Consider the following 23764-nt stretch of genomic DNA (forward strand, 5'->3'; position numbering starts at 1 on the left):
TTCTGAAGACAAAATTGACCTAATTTTCCAAAAATGCTCTGAGCAACAAGGGACTTTTTATAAAGTTTCTCAATGATGTCAGCTATGATCTTTTAACATTGTACATGTACTTGTAGAAATAACGATTATTATTATTATTATTATTATTGATATGAATGAGCCCAGACTGCAGTTCAGGCTGATACAGAAATAAACTCACCGAGAATGTCTTGTTGAGGAAGCCACTTGCTGATCATAACGTTGTTAGAAATATCTTGCAGCTCTCCTTCGTATTTCCAGATGACTCGCTGCGGCAGCTTACGGAAAGCCTGGATGAAGAGGTCGAGATATTGGGTTGGCATTGAGGTGCCGCGAGTGAAAGACCCCAAACTAAAGTAGATGACGCCAGCAGATCCTGCTCCTGTGATCCACGACTCCAGTTCCTGTAAGAAACACTCGTCCTGTAACTTATTTTGCTTTAGTGTGAAGTATTTGTTCAACAATGGAACACAAACACAGGCAAAAAAAAAAAGCAACAGGATAAACAAAACCAGAACAGAAGTGACAAAACATTTGGTTCAGGTAGTCAGGACAACTCACCTGTGGCAGGGAGTTGCCGGGGCGACAATGCATGGCGCCCACCTCCACCTGTGAGGGCAGGAGAGGCAGTGGTGTGTCAATAGCGAAGTGGGTGTTAAGCAGTGCTAGACTCATATTCCTCTCCAGGTCCAGCAACGAAGGCAGCTCCGGGAACTGAGGTGAAATCTGGAGAATATCAACAGCATTTTACTCAACACATGTCTGAGGCTTGCGATAGAAGTATTCCCAAATAATTCATTTCAGAGCTATCACTTTCCCAACAGTATAATTTTCAGGTACACTAGCTGCACTAAGATAGAATTCTGACTGTGGTCACATGCTCACCTCTTTCTGTATAAGTGGCACAATGGCCCAGTTCCGCCAGTACAACACCATTCCTATGAGAATCAGGGTGTTGCATAAGCGATGCCACATACTCATGGGTTTTGGGAAGTCATACAAGGGATTAGAGACGTAGGCCGGGTTTAAGACATTTCCTAAGACGGCGCTGTGACGAGGGTCCATCCCTGGCGTAGCGAGGGTGATGAAGGGAACCTCGTAAAGGAAGGGATATGCAACCTGCAGGAGAACCGGTTCTGTGAGTCATGACTGATTAAGTGGTGATACAATGATCAAAATTTGTAAATCAGGGAATGGGTGGGCCTTGAACTAATGGCGGACCCTAAAACTCACATGCCATGAATTTTATGACATTCAGCTGGCCCAGTGGTTAACACACTGGATTTGAATGCACAGGGAACCTATGCTTTCAAGTTCCACAGGTTCCCAGTTTTGTTTACAATTGTATTGTGATTTCATGTGTTGCCTAAATATGTATAAAATAAAAGTATTGGCATGTAAATATCGTCTATGTTACAGGCAATATTTTTAAAATGAAAATATTTAATTATTTTCATATTAAGTATCGGTTGCTATCTAAGTACTCCTCGGAACGTATGTACACATACAGACGCATGCAGGCACATATGCGCAATCACACACAAACACACTTCTATTGTGTTGCATTATGTATAAATACACACACACACACACACACACACACACACACACACACACACACACACACACACACACACACACAGTGGGTGCAGACGTGGGTGAAAAAGCTCTGAGAACCTTAGTGTTTTTAAGGAGTGCAGTAACTGCTAGCAATAATCAGTGGTAGTGACAACATCAGTGAACAATCCTATGAGTGATAACTAAAGTTATTAGTTAAAAAAAAAGAGCTGAGAGGAAGCCTGAAATCATTAATATTTCCAAGTGCCAAACCGTTGTGGGTCTAATAGGCACTGTTGCCACACAGATTCAAACATACAAAGATCAAAGTGATTGTGGAAGCGGGTGTTGAAGTATTACCAACGTTTGGTTAACAAGTGAAATGTGGGGCACCATACAGTGAGAGTGAAAAAGTTAATAAGCAAAAGGAGAAAGGAAAAATAAAATATACAGCAAGGGAAGGTGGCAGTAGTAGGCATGCTGAGGCAGTGACGTCACAACAAGTTGTGTGCCATTATACATAAAAAGTGAAGTGTATATAATGTGAAGTGTATACTATCATAAGTGAAAAGTGAAATCGCATGAGGAACGCGGGATGTATGAGCATATATGGTCATAAACATCACGGGTAAAGGATCTCCAAAATAGTGATTTAAGGCCTATGTACGACGACTACATCATCAGCATCTGGCAACTTGTCACCGCACCGCAGCCAGCGCAAGTATTACTCATCTATTGTGGTTGCATGTTGCAGGCTCTGGATTCTGATCTTGCATCACTGTTAGATACTGGTCACTCACTCCTGCAAGCTATTACCAGAATTAGAGTAGAAATAGCATAGATAAAGTGATGATAGTGTTGACGAGAGTGTGAGGACAGCAGACTAGCGAGGGGTAGCATAGTATTACTACCGATAGTTTTTAGCAGTATGAATACTTAGGAAGCTAGGAAGTCCTCTCTCAATGTGAACAAGGAATATGATAATAACCAGCAGTAATTGATACTTAAATCCAGAAAGGGCAATAAGTGGAGAGAGTAGCATTACTAGGAAAGACAGCTGGGACTAAATTTGAGCCTACACGACAGAGAGGTATAACGGATCTTTCAACCACAACCCTACCCCCCAACCATCTCTCCCCCCCCCCACACACACAAGGGTAGACACTCATAGCAGCCTTAGACCCTAGTAGCAATTTCTGCTTTTTATAACTCAGAATTGCTGGTATGCATTAGCAGTATCTCCCACTCAGACCTCCCCCATACACACAAACACACACATATACACACATACACACACACACCTGCACTAGGCGAATACACACACACACACACACACACACACACACACACACACACACACACAATACAATCCATACCCACAGCTTCCACCCAACCCCCAACCACAGAATCCCACAGTATACTACCAGGTCTCCCACCCCCACAGGCTCCCCAAACCACAGTGTTGGAAAGGAAACTGAAGGTATGGTACACAAACGCTGATGGAATAACAAACAAGTGGGAGGAGTGGCACGAAAGAGTCAAAGAGGCATCACCAGACATCATAGCAATCACAGAAACCAAACTTACAGGTATGATAACAGATGCCATCTTCCCAACGGGATACCAGATCCTGAGGAAAGACAGAAGGAACAGGGGGGGGGAGGAGTGGCATTACTGATCAAACACCGATGGAATTTTGATGAGCTGGAGAGAGGAGACAGCGGAGAAGAAAGTGATTGTATAGAGGGAACGCTTCACTCTGGAGGTCCCAAGGTGATAATTGCAGTGATGTATAACCCACCACAGAACAGCAGGAGGCCAAGGCAAGAGTATGACGAGAGCAATAGAGCGATGGTTGACACACTGGCTGCAGTGGCCAGAAGAGCTCATACATGTAGGGCAAAGCTCCTGATCATGGGCGACTTTAACCACAAGGAGATCGAAGGGGAGAACTTGGAGCCACATGGGGGCCAAGATACATGGAGGGCTAAGATGATGGAGGTGGTACTGGAAAACTTCATGTACCAACACGTAAGGGACACTACAAGAGAGAGAGGAGAGGATGAACCAGCAAGACTGGACTTAGTATTCACCTTGAGTAGTGCAGATATTGAGGACATCACATATGAAAGACCCCTTGGGGCCAGCGATCATGTGGTTTTGAGCTTCGAATACACAGTAGAGCTACAAGTGGAGGGGGAAGCAGGAAGGCCAGGACGAATGAAACCAAACTACAGGAAAGGGGACTACACAGGAATGAGGAACTTCCTGAATGAGGTTCAGTGGGACAGAGAACTGGCAGGGAAACCAGTTAATGAGATGATGGAAAATGTAGTCACAATGTGCAAGGAGGCTGAGGAGAGGTTTGTACCCAAGGGTAACAGGAATAATGAAAAAGCCAGGATGAACCCATGGTTCACTCAAAGATGCAAGGAGGCAAAAACCAAGTGTGCTAGGGAATGGAAGAAATATAGAAGGCAAAGGACCCAGGAGAATAAGGAGAGCAGTCGTAGAGCCAGAAACGAATATGCACAGATAAGAAGGGAGGCCCAACGTCAATATGAAAACGACATAGCAGCAAAAGCCAAATCTGACCCGAAGCTGTTATACAGCCACATCAGGAAGAAAACAACCGTCAAAGACCAGGTAATCAGGCTAAGGAAGGAAGGAGGAGAGACAACAAGAAATGACAGTGAAGTATGTGAGGAACTCAACAAGAGATTCAAAGAAGTGTTCACAGAGGAGACAGAAGGGGTTCCAGAAAGACGGAGAGGTGGGGTACACCACCATGTGCTGGACACAGTACACACAACCGAGGAAGAAGTGAAGAGGCTTCTGAGTGAGCTAGATACCTCAAAGGCAATGGGGCCAGATAACATCTCTCCATGGGTCCTGAGAGAGGGAGCAGAGGCGCTATGTGTACCCCTAACAACAATATTCAATACATCTATCGAAACAGGGAGATTGCCTGAGGCATGGAAGACAGCAAATGTGGTACCAATCTTTAAAAAAGGAGACAGACATGAAGCACTAAACTACAGACCAGTGTCACTGACATGTATAGCATGCAAAATCATGGAAAAGATTGTCAGGGGAAGAATGGTGGAACATCTAGAAAGGAATGATCTCATCACCAGCAGACAACATGGTTTCAGAGACGGGAAATCCTGTGTCACAAACCTACTGGAGTTCTATGACATGGTGACAGCAGTAAGAGAAGAGAGAGAGGGGTTGGTGGATTGCATTTTCTTAGACTGCAAGAAGGCGTTTGACACAGTACCACACAAGAGATTATTGCAAAAACTGGAGGACCAAGCAGGAATAAGAGGGAAGGCACTGCAATGGATCAGGGAATACTTGTCAGGAAGACAGCAGAGAGTAATGGTACGAGGCGAGGTGTCAGAGTGGGCACCTGTGACCAGTGGGGTCCCACAGGGGTCAGTCCTAGGACCAGTGCTGTTTCTGGTATTTGTGAACGACATGACGGAAGGAATAAACTCCGAGGTGTCACTGTTTCCAGATGACGTGAAGTTGATGAGAAGAGTTCATTCGATCGAAGACCAGGCAGAAATACAAAGGGATCTGGACAGGCTGCAGACCTGGTCCAGCAACTGGCTCCTGGAGTTCAATCCCACCAAGTGCAAAGTCATGAGGATTGGGGAAGGGCAAAGAAGACCGCAGATGGAGTACAGTCTAGGGGGTCAGAGACTACAAACATCACTCAAGGAAAAAGATCTTGGGGTGAGTATAACACCAGGCACATCTCCTGAAGCGCACATCAACCAAATAACTGCTGCAGCATATGGGCGCCTGGCAAACCTCAGAACAGCATTCCGACATCTTAATAAGGAATCGTTCAGGACCCTATACACCGTGTACGTTAGGCCCATATTGGAGTATGCGGCAGCAGTTTGGAACCCACACCTAGCCAAGAATGTAAAGAAACTAGAGAAAGTGCAAAGGTTTGCAACAAGACTAGTCCCAGAGCTAAGAGGTATGTCCTATGAGGCGAGGTTAAGGGAAATCAACCTGACGACACTGGAGGACAGGAGAGATAGGGGGGACATGATAACGACTTACAAAATACTGAGAGGAATTGACAAGGTGGACAAAGACAGGATGTTCCAGAGACTGGACACAGTAACAAGGGGACACAGTTGGAAGTTGAAGACACAGATGAATCAAAGGGATGTTAGGAAGTATTTCTTCAGCCACAGAGTAGTCAGGAAGTGGAATAGTTTGGGAAGCGATGTAGTGGAGTCAGGATCCATACATAGCTTTAAGCAGAGGTACGATAAAGCTCATGGTTCAGGGAGAGTGACCTAGTAGCGACCAGTGAAGAGGCGGGGCCAGGAGCTTGGACTCGACCCCTGCAACCTCAACTAGGTGAGTACAACTAGGTGAGTACACACACACACACACACACTACACACACACACACACACAGGGCCAGGAGCTATGACTCGACCCCTGCAACCACAAATAGGTGAGTAATAGGTGAGTACACATACACACACACACACACACACACACACACACACACACACACACACACTCGTAGAGGAGTCACGCGGTTTGAGCTTGTGCTTTGGTGGTAATTTCTGACTCTACCATAAGGAATAGAGTGTGGGATATATGCATGTGCACGCATAAGAGTGAATATAACCACTTAAGCCCTGAAAAAAAGAAAATATAAGTGATCACAGAAAAGCAAACATAGTAAATAGCGAGTAACTATGTGGAGGCTGTTGGAAGGAAGGTGAACGGTTGTGTCAGCCCTAAATAGTGTTGTCATAATAACGCAGTGGCGTATTTGAAGAATAAGTGCGACTCAAGACCAGGGAGATAAGAGATATGTATAGATGTGTCAGTAAATACAGTGAGTGAAAAAAAAAATTAGAGGAGCTAGAGACTACAGTGCCTACAGGAAGTTAGTGGAAAAATTACCGAGAAGCATCAAGCATTTTCAACTACTGGGACCCAGGAGGGACGACAACATTACTCCACTGCCAGCCGCACGTAATATTCACCTAGTTTGAGTTGCATGGGGTCAGCACCAGTCTCTAGCTGGAAATTGGGGGTCACTCTCCTCGAGCTATCAGAACTAGAATAAGCAGCATTTACTGGTATTTAATAGAATTTATTGAGGTGTAGGAGAGTTAAGCAGTTAATGACAGGTAGCCTAGTATGAGAGATAGCCTAGCAAAACCTAACATACAGAATTGAACGTAATTTTAGGCACAAGACAGTACAGTGGGAACCAAGAGATTGGGTACATATGTAGTACATACGAGAGAAATAAGGACTGCTTACATAAACACACGCATACACACACATAAACACACACAAAACACACACACACAAACACACACAAACACACACACACACAAACACACACACAAACACACACACACACACACACACACACACACACACACACACACACACACACACACACACACACATGAGAGGTTGGAAGACATTGAAGGAACTAGGACATGTGCAGGGACCTTACCAGATACCTGTGGGGGCCAGGATCAGGTGAGCAGGAAGGACAAACCAATGAGCATAGGGGCCATAACTAGGGAAGGGACTGAAGGAAGGAACATTCCACGGGAAGGAACTAAAACACCTCAGAGGATGCAATGGGAGTCACAGTGGGAGGTGGAAAGGGAAAGATCAGTGTTTGTCTATGGGCTAGACGAAGCTAAAGGGGAAACTTATGATGAAAGAAAGCAGGAGGAGAAAAAAGCGATTGAAGGTATCATGAAGGTGACAGGCGAGGGGGACATGACCCAGGTGGCAAATTTTCAGAGAATCGGGTGGTTCACAAAGAAAAGGAATCGGCCTCTCAAAGTAATTTTCAAGGCAGAATCAACTTGAACCATGATCCTGCAGGAGAAAGCACAGCTGAGAGGCAAGCAGGAGTTCATGAGTGTGTACCTCGATCGAGACAGAACACAGGACGAAAGAAAGATGATGAAAGAGAGAGTTCAAAAACGAAAGGAGAAATGGGAGGAAATGAAAAAGGAGAGCAGAATTACCAAGGATCAAATGGAAGGACAAGCACACCCCCCAGAAACACCTGCAGAAGGACTCCAGCCACGACACCCTCAAGGCAACTGAACAATCCAAACCAACCATCACACACCGATCCCTCTGTTCCCACCCACCGCACCACAGTTACAGTATTAGAACAGAAGTTGAAGGTTTGGTACTCAAATGCAGATGGATTAACGAATAAACATGAGAAATGGCAAGAAAGTATCAGTGAGAAGTCCCCAGACATCATAGCAGTTACAGAAACAAAATTCACGGAGACAATAACAGATGCAATCTTCCCACCAGGATAACAGATCATGAGGAAAGATAGAAGGGGCAGAGGGGGAGGTGGGGTTGCTCTGCTCGTAAAAAACAGATGGAAATTGGAGAAAATGGAAGGCATAGATGAAACGGGAGAAAGAGACTACATAGTAGGTACACTTCAGTCTGGGGAACACAAGGTGGTCATTGCAATGATGTATAATCCACCACAGAACTGCAGGAGGCCAAGAGAGGAACATGAAGAGAGCAACAGAGCAATGGTGGACACACTTGCTGAGGTGGCAAGAAGAGCTCACTCCAGCAGAGCAAAGTTGCTGGTTATGGGGGATTTCAACCACAGGGAGATTGACTGGGAAAACCTGGAGCCACATGGGGGTCCCAAAACATGGAGAGCCAAGATATTGGACATGGTGCTGGAAAAGCTCATGCACCAACATGTTAAGGACACTACCAGAGTGAGAGGGGAGGATGAACCAGCAAGATTGGACCTTGTGTTCACCCTGGGCAGCTCAGACATTGAGGTCATCAAGTATGAGAGTCCTCTAGGAGCTAGCGACCACGTTGTTCTGTGCTCTGAATACATAGTAGAGCTGCAAGTGGAGAGAGTAACAGGAGTAGAATGGGAAAAGCCTGACTATAAAAGAGGGGACTACATAGGGTTGAAGAACTTCCTGCGGGAGGTCCAGTGGGACAGAGAACTGGCAGGAAAGCCAGTAAACGAAATGATGGAATATGTAACAACAAAATGCAAGGAGGCAGTGGAAAGGGTTATTCCCAAGGGCAACAGAAACAACGGGAAGACCAGAACGAGCCCCTGGTTTACCTGACTGTGTAAGGAGGCAAAAACAAAGTGCAATAGAGAATGGAAAAAGTACAGAAGGCAGAGAACACACGAAAATAGGGAGATCAGTCGCAGAGCCAGGAACGAGTACGCACAGGTAAGGAGGGAGGCCCAGCAACAGCATCAGAATCAAGACTGACCCGAAACTGTTGTATAGCCACATCAGGACGAAGACAACAGTCAAAGACCAGGTGATCAGATTAAGGACAGAAGGTGGAGAACTCGCAAGAAATGATCAGGAGGTATGTGAGGAGCTGAACAGGAGATTTAAGGAAGTTTTTACAGTAGAGACAGGAAGGGCTGTGGGAAGACAGCACAGAAGGGAACATAAAGAGGGAATGTACCAACAAGTGTTGGGTGACATACAAACAACCGAGGAAGAGGTGAAGAAGCTCCTAAGTGACCTTGATACCTCAAAGGCGATGGGACCGGACATCTCCCCATGGGTCCGTAGAGAAGGAACAGAGATGCTGTGTGTGCCTTTAACCACAATCTTCAACACATCCCTTGAAACTGGCCAACTACCTGAGAAATGGAAGACAGCAAATGTACACCCCATATTTAAGAAAGGAAACAGAAACGAAGGGTTAACTACAGACCTGTGTCTCTGACATGTATTGTGTGCAAAGTCATGGAGAAGATTATCAGGAGGAGAGTGGTCGAACACCTGGAATGGAACAAGATTATAAATGAAAACCAGCATGGGTTCATGGAAGGCAAATATTGTATCGCAAACCTCCTGGAGTTTTAGGACAAGGTAACAAAAGTAAGACACGAGAGAGAGGGGTGGGTAGATTGCATTTTCCTAGACTGCAGGAAGGCCTTTGAGACAGTTCCCCACAAGAGATTAGGGCAGAAGCTGGAGGATCAGGCGCATGTAACAGGGAGGGCACTGCAATGGATCAGGGAATACCTGACAGGGAGGCAACAACGAGTCATGGTACGTGAAGAGGTATCACAGTGGGCGCCTGTAATGAGCGGGGTCCCACAGGGATCAGTTCTAGGACCAGTGCTATTTTTGATATATGTGAACGACATGATGGAAGGAATAGACTCTGAAGTGTCCCTATTCGCAGATGATGTGAAGTTGATGAGAAGAATTAAATCGGACGAGGATGAGGCAGGACTGCAAAGAGACCTGGACAGGCTGGACATGTGGTCCAGCAACTGGCTTCTCGAATTCAATCCTGCCAAATGCAAAGTCATGAAGATTGGGGAGGAGCAAAGAAGACCGCAGACAGAGTATAGGCTAGGTGGACAAAGACTACAGACCTCACTCAGGGAGAAAGACCTCGGGGTGACCATAACACCGAGCACGTCACCGGAGGCACACATCAACCAAATAACTGCTGCAGCATACGGGCGCCTGGCAAACTTGAGAGTAGCGTTCCGATACCTGAATAAGGAATCGTTCAAACACTGTACACTGTGTATGTTAGGCCCATACTGGAGTATGCGGCACCAGTCTGGAACCCACACCTGGTCAAGCACGTCAAGAAGTTATAGAAAGTACAAAGGTTTGCAACAAGGCTAGTCCCAGAGCTCAGGGGAATGTCGTACTATGAAAGGTTGAGGGAAATCGGACTGACGGCACTGGAGGACAGAAGGGCCAGGGGAGACATGATAACGACATACAAGATACTGCAGGGAATAGACAAGGTGGACAGAGATAGGATGTTCCAGAGAGGGGACACAGGAACAAGGGGTCACAACTGGAAACTGAAGACTCAGATGAGTCACAGGGACGTTACGAAGTATTTCTTCAGTCGAGTCGTCAGGAAGTGGAATAGCCTAGCAAGTGAAGTAGTGGAGGCAGGAACCATACGTAGTTTTAAGAAGAGGTATGATAAAGCTCAGGAAGCAGAGAGAGGACCTAGTAGCTATCAGTGAAGAGGCAGGGCCAGGAGCTGAGTCTCGACCCCTGCAACCACAATTAGGTGAGTACACACACACACACACACACACACACACATACGCACATATGCACATACACACACAGTGGTGGCAGGATCCATACATAGCTTTAAGCAGAGGTATGATAAAGCTCACGGCTCAGGGAGAGTGACCTAGTAGCGATCAGTGAAGAGGCGGGGCCAGGAGCTCGGACTCGACCTATGCAACCTCAACTAGGTGAGTACAACTAGGTGAGTACATATACAGGATTTCACACCTTTATGCAAATTTATGTAATTTTAGGCATACAAGACAGTACAGTGGGAACCAAGAGATAGGGTACATATGCGAAACATATGTAGTACATACGAGGGAAATAAGGACTGCTTACATAAACGCACGCATACACACATACACTAGATGAGAACAGGATCTGCTGTTAGGCACTTGAATAGCTGTAGCATGCACACACACACACACACACACACACACACACACACACACACACACACACACACACACACACACATACACATATACACTTTCACATACACATATACAGGATTTTACACCTTTATGTGAATTGACCCTCTAACCTTTCCTTCTCTCTCTGTCTCTTTGTCTCTTTTCCTCTCTTCCTCTCTCTCTCTTTCTATTCTTCTCTCTCTCTCTCTATTCTTCTCTCTCTCTCTTTCTCTCTCTCTCTTTCTCTTACTCTTTTTTTTTTTTTTTTTTTTTTTTTTTTTTTTTTTTTTTTTTTTTTTTTTTTTTTACACAGGGTTTGACAAGGTTAAGGATCCCTAGCTTTATTGACAGCTATTTACAGGTTAAGGATTCCTAACTTTATTGGCAAGCTAAGAGCTGTTACCTACATCAGCTCATTTGAAAGCATTTTTATTGTTATGAGACATACAAGTAGGGAACAGGATGAAGTTGGAGCCATCTGTGGGCCAGCATTTTCATTTGATCAACTGACGTTATCTCGTTGACATCATTATGCTGTACGAATGTGTTCCATACTCGAGTCATCCTGGGTATGTATGATCTCAGATGGAGTGATGTTCTGGAGAAGGGTACAGCCAGAGTGAAGTTGCTGCTTTCTGCCCGTCTTGTGGCATAAAAGCTTGTTTCACGCTGTCCTCGAAGTGGATCCAAGTGTGGTATTTTGACAATATTGGCCTTGTACATAACAGTAAGGCCACCCACATCCCTCCTATGTTGAAGGCTCTGCTGAAATGACAGATCTATCCAGGATGGGTCCAGGCGAGAGATGAGACGTCTTGCTCTGTTCTCTACTCTGTCAAGCAGTCGCAGATGAGAGGGGGGGCAGGCAAACCAAGAAAGTGGAGCATACTCAAGGTGTGAGCGTACTTGTGCCTCGTACAGGATCTTGCAACCCCTACTGTCAAGCAGATGCGAGATACGGCGAAGTGCTGTAAGCTTCCTGGCTGCCTTGTTTGCAAGATTTACAACATGGTTCTTCATGGTTAGTTTGGAGTCAAATTTCACCCCAAGGATATCAACTTCTTCTCCAGGTGCCAACATCGTCCCATTCATCCTTACTACTGCACCAGCATTACCATCATGGTGCCTAGAGACGATCATCATTTGCGTTTTCTCAGGTGCAAATGTTACTTGCCATCTATTTCCCCAAGCTGATATAGCTCTCAGCTGGTGATTGATGTAGCTTAGAGCAGCTGGCATTTCTTCTCTTGGATAAGTGAATGTCAGTGTACAGTCGTCTGCATATGCATGTGATTCTGGGATGAGATGAAGAAGGTCGTTGAAGTAGACATTCCATAACAGTGGACCCAGCACACTTCCTTGTGGAACGCTTGCCCCAATAGGATGCCTTGCTGATTCCGTTCCATTGAGGACTACACTTAGAGATCTACCATGAAGGTAATCACTGAGGAGACATAGCGTAGAGCCTGCAATTCCCAGTGCATTAAGTTTTGCTAAGAGGCCCTGGTGCCACACCCGGTCGAAAGCGCCAGCAATGTCCAGTGCTACCACACAGCTGACTTTGGATTCATCCAGTGACTGGTGCCACTTAGTGGAGAGGTTTAACAACAGATCAGCAGCAGAGTAACCTTTCCTGTAGCCATATTGACGATCACAAAGTAGTGAGTGGTAGTCAAAAAAATCTGTCATTTGTCTTGAGATTATTGTCTCAAGGATCTTACCAGTGATTGACAGGAGTGACACTGGTCTGTAGTTGCTGATTTCTGCTCTGCTCTTCTTTTTGTGAACAGGGACTACATTTGCCTCTTTCCATGGAGAGGGCCATTTGCACTGTACTAGGCAGTGCTGAAAGATGCGAGTTAGAGGTGCTGCTAGCTGGTCTGCACATCTTCTCAACAATCTTGGGCTCAACTTGTCTGGGCCCACAGCCTTTTCCTGGTCAAGTGATTTAAGAAGGAAATGCACCTCCTCCTGCCTTATTGTCACCACTGACAGTTTTGACACAGTTCTTGCAGCTAGCCAAGGAGGGTCCCTTGCTGGATCAGGAACTTGCATTTTGGTAGCAAAGTGTTCAGCAAAGAGGTCTGCCTTCTCTTGACTACTAGTAGAGGTGGTCCCATCCTGTCGATTTAGAGGTGGAATAAGTTCATCAGGCAGATAACCTTGTCTGTCCTTGACCAGGGACCACCAGGTTTTGGAGCCTACCCTACCTGAAGCTAACTTTCTTTTAGTGTCCACCTCCCATTTAGCAATGGCCCACTTTTGAACATCACCCATATGCCTACAGGCTTGCATGTGCAAGTTCCTGTTATAGGTGGTAGGATGTCTCTTATACCTTCGCCATGCTTTGTACTTAGCAGTAGCAGCCTCTCTACAACGAAAGCCAAACCAAGGCTGATCTGTAGGCTTTGTCACATATTGCCGGTGAGGAATGTGTTCTTGTTGCAGATTAAGGATGTGTCCAGTGAAGGCTTTCTGTCTCTTCCTCTCTCTCTCTTCCTCTTTCTCTCCCTTCCTCTCTCTCTATTACTCTCTCTCTCTCTTTCTCTTTTCCTCTCTCTCCCTTTCTCTCTCTTCCTCTTTTTTCCTCTCTCTCTTCCTCTCTCTCTCTCTCTCTCTTCCTCTCTTTTCCTCTCTTCTTCCTCTCTCTCTTCCTATTTTTCTCTGTTCCTCTCTCTCTACCTCTCTCTCTCTCTCTCTCTCTCTCTCACTCTCTCTCTTTCTCTCTCTCTCTCTCTCTCTCTCTCTCTCTCTCTCTCTCTCTCTCTCTCTCTCTCTCTCTCTCTCTTTTCCCTTCTCACTCTCTCCCTTCTCTCCTCCAATCTTTCCCTTCTCTCCTTCTCTCTTTCTCTCACTCTCTCCCCCTTTTCCTTTTCACTCTCCCCCTCTCTCTCCTTCCACCTTTCCCCTCTCTCTCTCTCTCTCTCTCTCTCTCTCTCTCTCTCTCTCTCTCTCTCTCTCTCTCTCTCTCTCTCTCTCTCTCTCTCTCTCTCTCTCTCTTTCACTCTCTTTCACTCTCTTTCCTTTACTATAAAAAGAAAATGGTTGGGACTCGTAGGAATAAGGGATCAGATGACAATGGTGTTGGTAGCAAGGAATGGATGGAGGAGCAGTGGAAAGGATGGGCAAGAATGGGAGAGAAAATTAGGAGAGCTTTCTAAAAAATGGAGAAAGAGCTCTCTGCGAAATGGGAAAAGAGGTTGGAGAAGGAGACGAAGAAATGGGAGGCACAAGTCGAAACTGCAGTAGACAGGGTAAGGGTCCTAGAATTTGAGGTAAACAGGCTGAAGCAAGTCTCAGGGGCAGTGACCAGAGAAGACACAGAATATGAAGCTGAGAGGATGAACAGGAAGGAAGGAGATATGAATTATGCTAAGGTCATATCAGCCTGCAAAGAAGGGTCAGGGAGTAAAAGGAAAGAGCAGATGGGTGCAGATAGAGAGGGAGATAAGTCGATTGCTGAGGCACAACCATGCTACCAAGAGCCACTGGAAAAATCAAGGGAGAAAATCACCATATACAGACAGGAACCAGAGTCACAGAGGGAGAGGCAATGGGAGGAGGAAAGGGCAAAATCAGTGTTTATCCATGGGCTTCGGGAGAGAGAGGAAAAGACACACACTGAAAGACGGCAGGAAGAAAGAAAAGAGATTGGGAAAATCATCATGGAAATAGGGGAAGAAGACATGGACGAGATTGTAAATTTTCAGAGAATAGAGGGGTACGTGAAGGGGAGAAACCGACAGATCAAGCTGATTCTCAGGACAGAAACAGTGAGGAACAGGTTCCTCCAAGAGAAACCACGGTTGAAAAACTCGGAAGAGTACAAGAAGGTGTTCCTAGACAGAGACAGAACACAAACAGAGAGACAGCAGCTGAGGGAGAGGACAAAAAAGCGAAAGAAGAAAGGAAAGGAAACAAGGATGGAACCAGCAGAGGTCAGTCAGAGCAGAACAGAGAAGCAAGGGCAAGCACACACACAACTATCCTCAGAACCCCACAACCTATCACACCATCCCAACACACTACAATCCATACCCACAGCTTCCACCCAACCCCCAATCATAGAATCCCCCAGTATGCTACCAGGTCTCCAACCCCCACAGGCCCCACAAACCACAGTATTGGAAAGGAAACTGAAGGTATGGTACACAAATGCTGATGGAATAACAAACAAGTGGAAGGAGTGGCATGAAATAGTCAAAGAGACATCACCGGACATCATAGTGCTCACAGAAACCAAGCTTACAGGTATGATAACAGATGCCATCTTTCCAACGGGATACCAGATCCTGAGGAAAGACAGAAGGAACAGGGGGGGTGGAGGAGTGGCACTGCTGATCAAACACCAATGGAATTTTGATGAGCTGGAGAGAGGGGACAGCGGAGAAGTGATTACATAGTGGGAAGACTTCACTCTGGAGGTCCCAAGGTGGTAATTGCAGTGATGTATAACCCACCACAGAACAGCAGGAGACCAGGGCATGAGTATGACGAGAGCAATAGACACACTGGCTGCAGTGGCCAGAAGAGCTCATGCATGCAAACATGTAAGGGACACTACAAGAGAGAGAGGAGAGGATGAGCCAGCAAGACTGGACTTAGTATTCACCTTGAGCAGTGCAGATATTGAGGACATCACATATGAAAGACCCCTTGGGGCCAGCGATCATATGGTTTTGAGCTTCGAATACAAAGTAGAGCTACAAGTGGAGGGGGAAGCATGAAGGCCAGGACAAATGAAACCATGCTACAGGAAAGGGGACTACACGGGAATGAGGAACTTCCTGAGCGAGGTTCATTGGGACAGAGAACTGGCAGGGAAGCCAGTTAATGAGATGATGGAATATGTAGCAACAATGTGCAAGGAGGCTGAGGAGAGGTTTGTACCCAAGGGAAACAGGAATAATGAAAAAGCTATGATGATCCCATGGTTCACCCAAAGGTGCAAGGAGGCAAAAACCAAGTGTGCTAGGGTATGGAAGAAATATAGAAGGCAAAGGACCCAGGAGAATAAGGAGAGCAGTCGTAGAGCCAGAAACGAATATGCACAGATAAGAAGGGGGGCCCAATGACAATATGAAAATGACATAGCAGCGAAAGCCAAATCTGACCTGAAGCTGTTATACAGCCACATCAGGAGGAAAACAACAGTCAAGGACCAGGTAATCAGGCTAAGGAAAGAAGGAGGAGAGACAACAAGAAATGACCGTGAAGTATGTGAGGAACTCAACAAGAGATTCAAAGAAGTGTTCACAGAGGAGACAAAAGGGGCTCCAGAGGGACGGAGAGGTGTGGCACATCACCAGGTGCTGGACACGGTACACACAACCGAGGAAGAAGTGAAGAGGCTTGTGAGCGAGCTAGATACCTCAAAGGCAATGGGGCCAGATAACATCTCTCCATGGGTCCTGAGAGAGGGAGCAGAGGCGCTATGTGTACCCCTAACAACAATATTCAATACATCTATTGAAACAGGGAGATTGCCTGAGGCATGGAAGACAGCAAATGTAGTCCCAATCTTTAAAAAAGGAGACAGACATGAAGCACTAAACTACAGACCAGTGTCACTGACATGTATAGTATGCAAAGTCATGGAGAAGATTGTCAGGAGAAGAGTGGTGGAACACCTAGAAAGGAATGATCTAATCAACAGCAATGAACATGGTTTCAGGGATGGGAAATCCTGAGTCACAACCCTACTGGAGTTCTATGACAAGGTGACAGCAGTAAGACAAGAGAGAGAGGGGTGGGTGGATTGCATTTTCTTGGACTGCAAGAAGGCGTTTGACACAGTACCACACAAGAGATAAGTGCAAAAAGTGGAGGACCAAGCAGGGATAACAGGGAAGGCACTACAATGGATCAGGGAATATTTGTCAGGAAGACAGCAGCGAGTAATGGTGCATGGCGAGGTGTCAGAGTGGGCACCTGTGACCAGCGGGGTCCCACAGGGGTCAGTCCTAGGACCAGTGCTGTTTCTGGTATTTGTGAACGACATGACAGAAAGAATAAACTCTGAGGTGTCCCTGTTTGCAGATGATGTGAAGTTGATGAGAAGAATTCATTCGATCGAAGACCAGGCAGAACTACAAAGGGATCTGGACAGTCTGGAGACCTGGTCCAGCAATTGGCTCCTGGAGTTCAATCCCACCAAGTGCAAAGTCATGAAGATTGAGGTAGGGCAAAGAAGACCGCAGATGGAGTACAGTCTAGGGGGCCAGAGACTACAAACCTCACTCAAGGAAAAAGATCTTGGGGTGTGTATAACACCAGGCACATCTCCTGAAGCGCACAACAACCAAATAACTGCTAGCATATGGGTGCCTGGCAAACCTCAGAACAGCATTCCGACATCTTAATAAGGAGTCGTTCAGAGCCCTGTACACCGTGTACGTTAGGCCCATATTGGAGTATGCGGCACCAGTTTGGAACCCACACCTAGCCAAGCATGTAAAGAAACTAGAGAAAGTGCAAAGGTTTGCCACAAGACTAGTCCCAGAGCTAAGAGGTATGTCCTACGAGGAGAGGTTAAGGGAAATCAACCTGATGACAATGGAGGACAGGTGAGATAGGGGGGACAGGATAACGACTTACAAAATACTGAGAGGAATTGACAAGGTGGACAAAGACAGGATGTTCCAGAGACTGGACACAGCAACAAGGGGACACAGTTGGAAGCTGAAGACACAGATGAATCACATGGATATTAGTATTTCTTCAGCCACAGAGTAGTCAGGAAGTGGAATAGTTTGGGAAGAGATGTAGTGGAGGCAGGATCCATACATAGCTTTAAGCACAGGTACGATAAAGCTCATGGTTCAGGGAGAGTGACCTAGTGGCGACCAGCGAAGAGGCGGGGCCAGGAGCTTGGACTCGACCCCTGCAACCTCAACTAGGTGAGTACAACTAGGTGAGTACATACACACACACACACACACACACACACACACACACACACACACACACACACACACACACACACACACACACACACACACACACACACACACACACACACACACACACACACACACACACACACACACACACACACACACACACACACACATGTAAGGACCCCGTTATCAAGCGGCCACTTTACCCTCAGCCTTCTTTCCTCTCCCATCCTTTCTAATCCGACACGCACACACACCTCCCCTGCTTCTAAGAGTCACTCATCCTTCTCTACCCCTCCCCCCTCCCCCCTTAATCCCATCCCTCTCTCTCTGACACATGCACATACATACACAAGCACACATACACAAGCACATATACACTAGACATAAACACATACTCCCCCTTCCCCTAACCACCTCTTCCCCTCCCCTAACCACCTCTCCCCCTCCCCCTAGCCACCTACCCCTCCCCAAAACCATCTAACCCATTCCCCAACTACCTCTCCCAGTCCAATAACCATCCTCCCCCTCCCCCATAACAATCCATCCCCACTCCCCCTAACCATCTATTCCCCTCCCCCTAACCATCTCTCCCCCTTCCTTCTGTGGAGCAATGGGGGAACCTAGAACTAGGATGAGAACAAGGGGCCCGAAGGACAAATCTGGGAGGGAGGACTGGGAGGCAGAGCTCGAAAAAAGGGAGGAAAACTGGGGAAGGAGGCTAGATGAGCTTGCAAGGAAGATGGAGGAGAGGTTAGCAGCAGAATGCAGAAGGTGGAAGCAACATGCCACAGCAGCAGAAACCAAGATACATAGATTAGAAGAGGAGCTGAGACATATGAAACAGTATAGAGACATAGATATTACAGAAGTAGCATCAGCAATGACTATATAAGACACAGACAACAGGTCTGAAGGGAGCATGGAAGCTAAACTGTATGCAGAGGTCCTGTCAATCCCACATGGGGCCAAAACAAAGACAGGGAGCACCCAAGAACAGAATTAGAGGTTGGAAGACATTGAAGGAACTAGGACATGTGCAGTGACCTTACCAGACACTTGTGGGGGCCAGAAACAGGTGAGCAGAAAAGACAAACCAATGAGCATAGGGGCCATAGCTAGGGAAGGGACTGAAGGAACACTCCACAGGAAGTAACTAAAACACCTCAGAGGATGCAATGGGAGTCACAGTGGGAGGTGGAAAGGAAGAGATCAGTTTTTGTCTATGGGCTAGACAAACCTAAAGGGGAAACTTATGATGAAAGAAAGCAGGAGAAAAAAGGGATTGAAGGTATCATGAAAGTGATAGGCGAGGGATACATAACCCAGGTGGCAAATTTTCAGAGAATCAGGTGGTTCACAAAGAAAAGGAATCGGCCTCTCAAAGTAATTTTCAAGGCAGAATCAACCCGAACCATGATCCTGCAGGAGAAAGCATGGCTGAGAGGCAAACAGGAGTTCATGAGTGTGTACCTCAATCGAGACAGAACACAGGAGGAAACGATGATACTGAAAGAGAGAGTGCAAAAACGAAAGGAGGATTGGGAGGAAATGAAAAAGTAGAGCAGAATAACCCAGGAACAAGTGGAAGGACAAGCAAACCCCCCAGAAACACCTGCAGAATGACTCCAGCCATGACGCCCCCAAGGCAACTGAACAATCCAAACCAGCCATCACACACCGATCCCTCTGTTCCCACCCCCCACACCACAGTTACGTTTGGTACTCAAATGCGGATCGATTAACGAATAAACATGAGAATGGCAAGAAAGAATCAATGAGAAGTCCATAGACATCATAGCAGTTACAGAAACAAAACTCATGGAGACAATAACAGATGCAATCTTCCCACCAGGATACCAGATCATGAGGAAAGATAGAAGGGGCAGATGGGGAGGTGCAGAAGCTGCTAAGTGACCTTGATACCTCAAAGGCGATGGGACCGGACATCTCCTCATGGGTCCTTAGAGAAGGAGCAGAGATGCTGTGTGTGCCCCTAACCACAATCTTCAACACATCCCTTGAAGCTGGACAACTACCTGATAAATGGAAGACAGCAAACGTAGTCCCCATTTTTAAGAAAGGAAACAGAAACGAGGCTCTAAACTACAGACCTGTGTCTCTGACATGTATTGTGTGCAAAGTCATGGAGAAGATTATCAGGAGGAGAGTGGTCGAACACCTGGAATGGAACAAGATTATAAATGAAAACCAGCATGGGCTCATGGAAGGCAAATCCTGTGTCACAAACCTCCTGGAGTTTTATGACAAGGTAACAAAAGTAAGACACGAGAGAGGGGGGTAGGTTGATTGCGTTTTCCTAGACTGCAGAAAGGCCTTTGACACAGTTCCTCACAAGAGATTAGTGCATGAGCTGTTGGATCAGGCGGATATAACAGGTAGGGCAATGCAATGGATCAGGGAATACCTGACAGGGAGGCAACAACGAGTCATGGTACATGAAGAAGTATCACAGTGGGAGCCTGTGACGAGCGGGGTCCCACAGGGGTCAGTTCTAGGACCAGTGCTATTTTTGATATATGCAAACGACATGATGGAAGGAATAGACTCTGAAGTGTTTCTAGTCGCAGATGATGTGAAGTTGATGAGAAGAATTAAATCGAATGAGGATGAGGCAAGACTGCAAAGAGACCTGGACAGGCTGGACATTTGGTCCAGAAACTGGCTTCTCGAATTCATCCCTGCCAAATTCAAAGTCATGAAGATTGGAGAGGGGCAAAGAAGAGTATAGGCTAGGTGGACAAGGACTACAGACCTCACTCAGGGAGAAAGATCTCGGGGTGACCATAACACCGAGCACGTCCCCAAAGGCGCACATCAACCAAATAACTGCAGCAGCATACGGGCGCCTGGAAAACCTGAGAATAGCGTTCCGATACCTGAATAAGGAATCGTTCAAGACACTGTACACTGTGTATGTTAGGCCCATACTGGAGTATGCAGCACCAGTCTGGAACCCACACCTGGTCAAGCACGTCAAGAAGTTAGAGAAAGTACAAAGGTTTACAACAAGGCTAGTCCCAGAGCTCAGGGGAATGTCGTACAAGGAAAGGTTGAGGGAAATCGGACTGACGACACTGGAGGACAGAAGGGACAGGGAAGACATGATAACGATATACGAGATACTGCGGGGAGTAGACAAGGTGGACAGAGATAGGATGGTCCAGAGAGGGGACACAGAAACAAGGGGTCACAACTGGAAGCTTAAGACTCAGACTAGTCACAGGGACCTTAGGAAGTATTTCTTCAGTCATAGAGTCGTCAGGAAGTGGAATAGCCTAGCAAGTGAAGTAGTGGAGGCAGGAACCATACATAGTTTTAAGAAGAGGTATGACAAAGCTCAGGAAGCAGAGAGGGAGAGGACCTAGTAGCGTTCAGTGAAGAGGCGGGGCCAGGAGCTGAGTTTCGACCCCTGCAACCACAATTAGGTGAGTACACAACACACACACACACACACACACAACACACACACATATATATATATATATATATATATATATATATATATATATATATATATATATATATATATATATATATATATATATATATATATATATATATATATATGCATAACAACCACTGTGAAAGAACAGTGAAATACCAATCGCTTTCGTGATCTCTCACATTATCAAGGAACTATAAAAACGATACATCAAGGGAGGGCATATAAGAGGTCAAGACTACACCTCACCATCACATCCCACAACAAAGTAACACCTTAAGCGTTACGACACCCGACTCTTTGAAACACATTTAGTACTCTACCCAAGAATTAAGAAAAGGCAATGAGTTATTTTCTTCAAAGTCAACAGTAAAGTTTATACAATGAGCTAAGCTATTTAATTTAACAAGGAAATGTTTTATATCTATATTCTTAGGCATAAAACACAAAATATCATCAACATATCTGAACCATTCCATGTATAGGTTACTAAAAACAGGTGAAAGAAGATTTCCCATTGCCATACCAAACATCTATGTATAAAACTTATCATTAAATACAAACCATGGCACGGGCGGGATTTGAACCCGCGGTCAGAGAGTCTTAAAACTCCAGACCGTTGCATTAGCCACTGGACCAGCTAGCCACAATAAGATTCGTCCAACTAGGTATATTTCTACACCATAGGAAGGTTAGCATAGGTACCACTGTGACCACAAATGCAAGTTTTTACAGACGAATCTCCAGCTAGTGTGGCCGTGATGAACTCTAGCTCATGTCCCCTCACTGCCGTCAACCTGACTCACGAAATCGTAATGACACGATTGCAAACAAACCATACCACGGGCGTGAGTCATGTTGACGGCAGTGAGGGGACTTGAGCTAGAGTTGAACATTAAAAAGGTATAAAATACCGACAGGTTGTTAGGTAAGACACATATGCAACAGTTAGGTATCTTTATTTTGAAACGTTTCGCCTACACAGTAGGCTTCTTCAGTCGAGTACAGAAAAGTTGATAGAAGCAGAAGATACTTGAAGACGATGTAATCAGTCCATCACCCTTAAAGTTTTGAGGTGGTCAGTCCCTCAGTCTGGAGAAGAGCATTGTTCCATAGAATGAAACAATATGGAGATGAAGTGACAGGATGGAGCACTTATATAGCCCCAACAGGTGAGACGTAGGTCACTAGGAGAGGTAAGAACTCAGATGTTGGGAGGTCAGGTCCCTCTCAAATCCAGCCGTTCTCACTAGTAGAGGTTGTAGAAGTTGATTGTAGGTCTGTACCTAACAACCTGTCGGTATTTTATACCTTTTTAATGTTCAATCTGTCAGACACTGCAACACAAGGGTATCTTGGTACAGACCTACAATCAACTTCTACAACCTCTACTAGTGAGAACGGCTGGATTTGAGAGGGACCTGACCTCCCAACATCTGAGTTCTTACCTCTTCTAGTGACCTACGTCTCACCTCTTGGCGCTATATAAGGCTCCATCCTGTCACTTCATCTCCATATTGTTTCATTCTATGGAACAATGCTCTTCTCCAGACTGAGGGACTGACCACCTCAAAACTTTAAGGGTGATGGACTGATTACATCGTCTTCAAGTATCTTCTGCTTCTATCAACTTTTCTGTACTAGACTGAAGAAGCCTACTGTGTAGGCGAAACGTTTCAAAATAAAGATACCTAACTGTTGCATATGTGTCTTACCTAATGAGCTAGAGTTCGTCACGGCCACGCTAGATGGAGATTCGTCTGTAAAAACTTGCATTTGTGGTCACAGTGGTGCCTGTGCTAACCTTCCTATGGTGTAGAAATATACCTAGTTGGACGAATCTTATTGTGGCTAGTTGGTCCAGTGGCTAACGCAATGGTCTGGAGTTTTGAGACTCTCTGACCGCGGGTTCAAATCCCGTCCGTGGTATATTTTGTTTGCAATCGTGTCATTACGATTTCGTGAGACATTAAATACAAATTTTGCATCAGCAATGCAAAATTTAATAAGTTTAATGATAGCAGGAACTAGCAATGGTAAATCGTAATCAACAAGTTTTTCAGATAAGAAACTTAACAAATCATCAATCAAAACTTTTGTAAATAAGGAAGTAACATCGAAACTAACCATGTTAAAATCATTTATGTCAGTCAATGAGCTTCATTTATCAACAAAATCTATGTTGTTTTAAACATTAAAGTTAGATTTTTTTTCCAAAAATAGAGCTTTCTTTAATGTTAAAAACAACATAGATTTAGTTGATAAATTAAGCTCCTTGATTGACTTAAATGATTTTAATAT

General features: G+C 45.6%; 1 protein-coding gene across 1 annotated transcript in view; it reads right to left on the reverse strand.

Moving 5' to 3' along the window:
• LOC128703113 (uncharacterized) overlaps positions 1–23764 on the reverse strand; it is a 152596-nt gene that overhangs the window by 41898 nt on the left and 86934 nt on the right. Inside the window, exons 10-12 of the mRNA XM_053797664.2 lie at positions 904–1163; positions 580–744; positions 200–422 (exon numbers count right to left, since the gene is read on the reverse strand). Of these exons, the coding sequence (XP_053653639.2) occupies positions 200–422; positions 580–744; positions 904–1163 (648 nt within the window). The remainder of the gene's footprint in view (positions 1–199; positions 423–579; positions 745–903; positions 1164–23764) is intronic.

The sequence above is a fragment of the Cherax quadricarinatus genome, chromosome 85, assembly GCF_038502225.1.
Source record: "Cherax quadricarinatus isolate ZL_2023a chromosome 85, ASM3850222v1, whole genome shotgun sequence".
NCBI lineage: Eukaryota > Metazoa > Arthropoda > Malacostraca > Decapoda > Parastacidae > Cherax > Cherax quadricarinatus.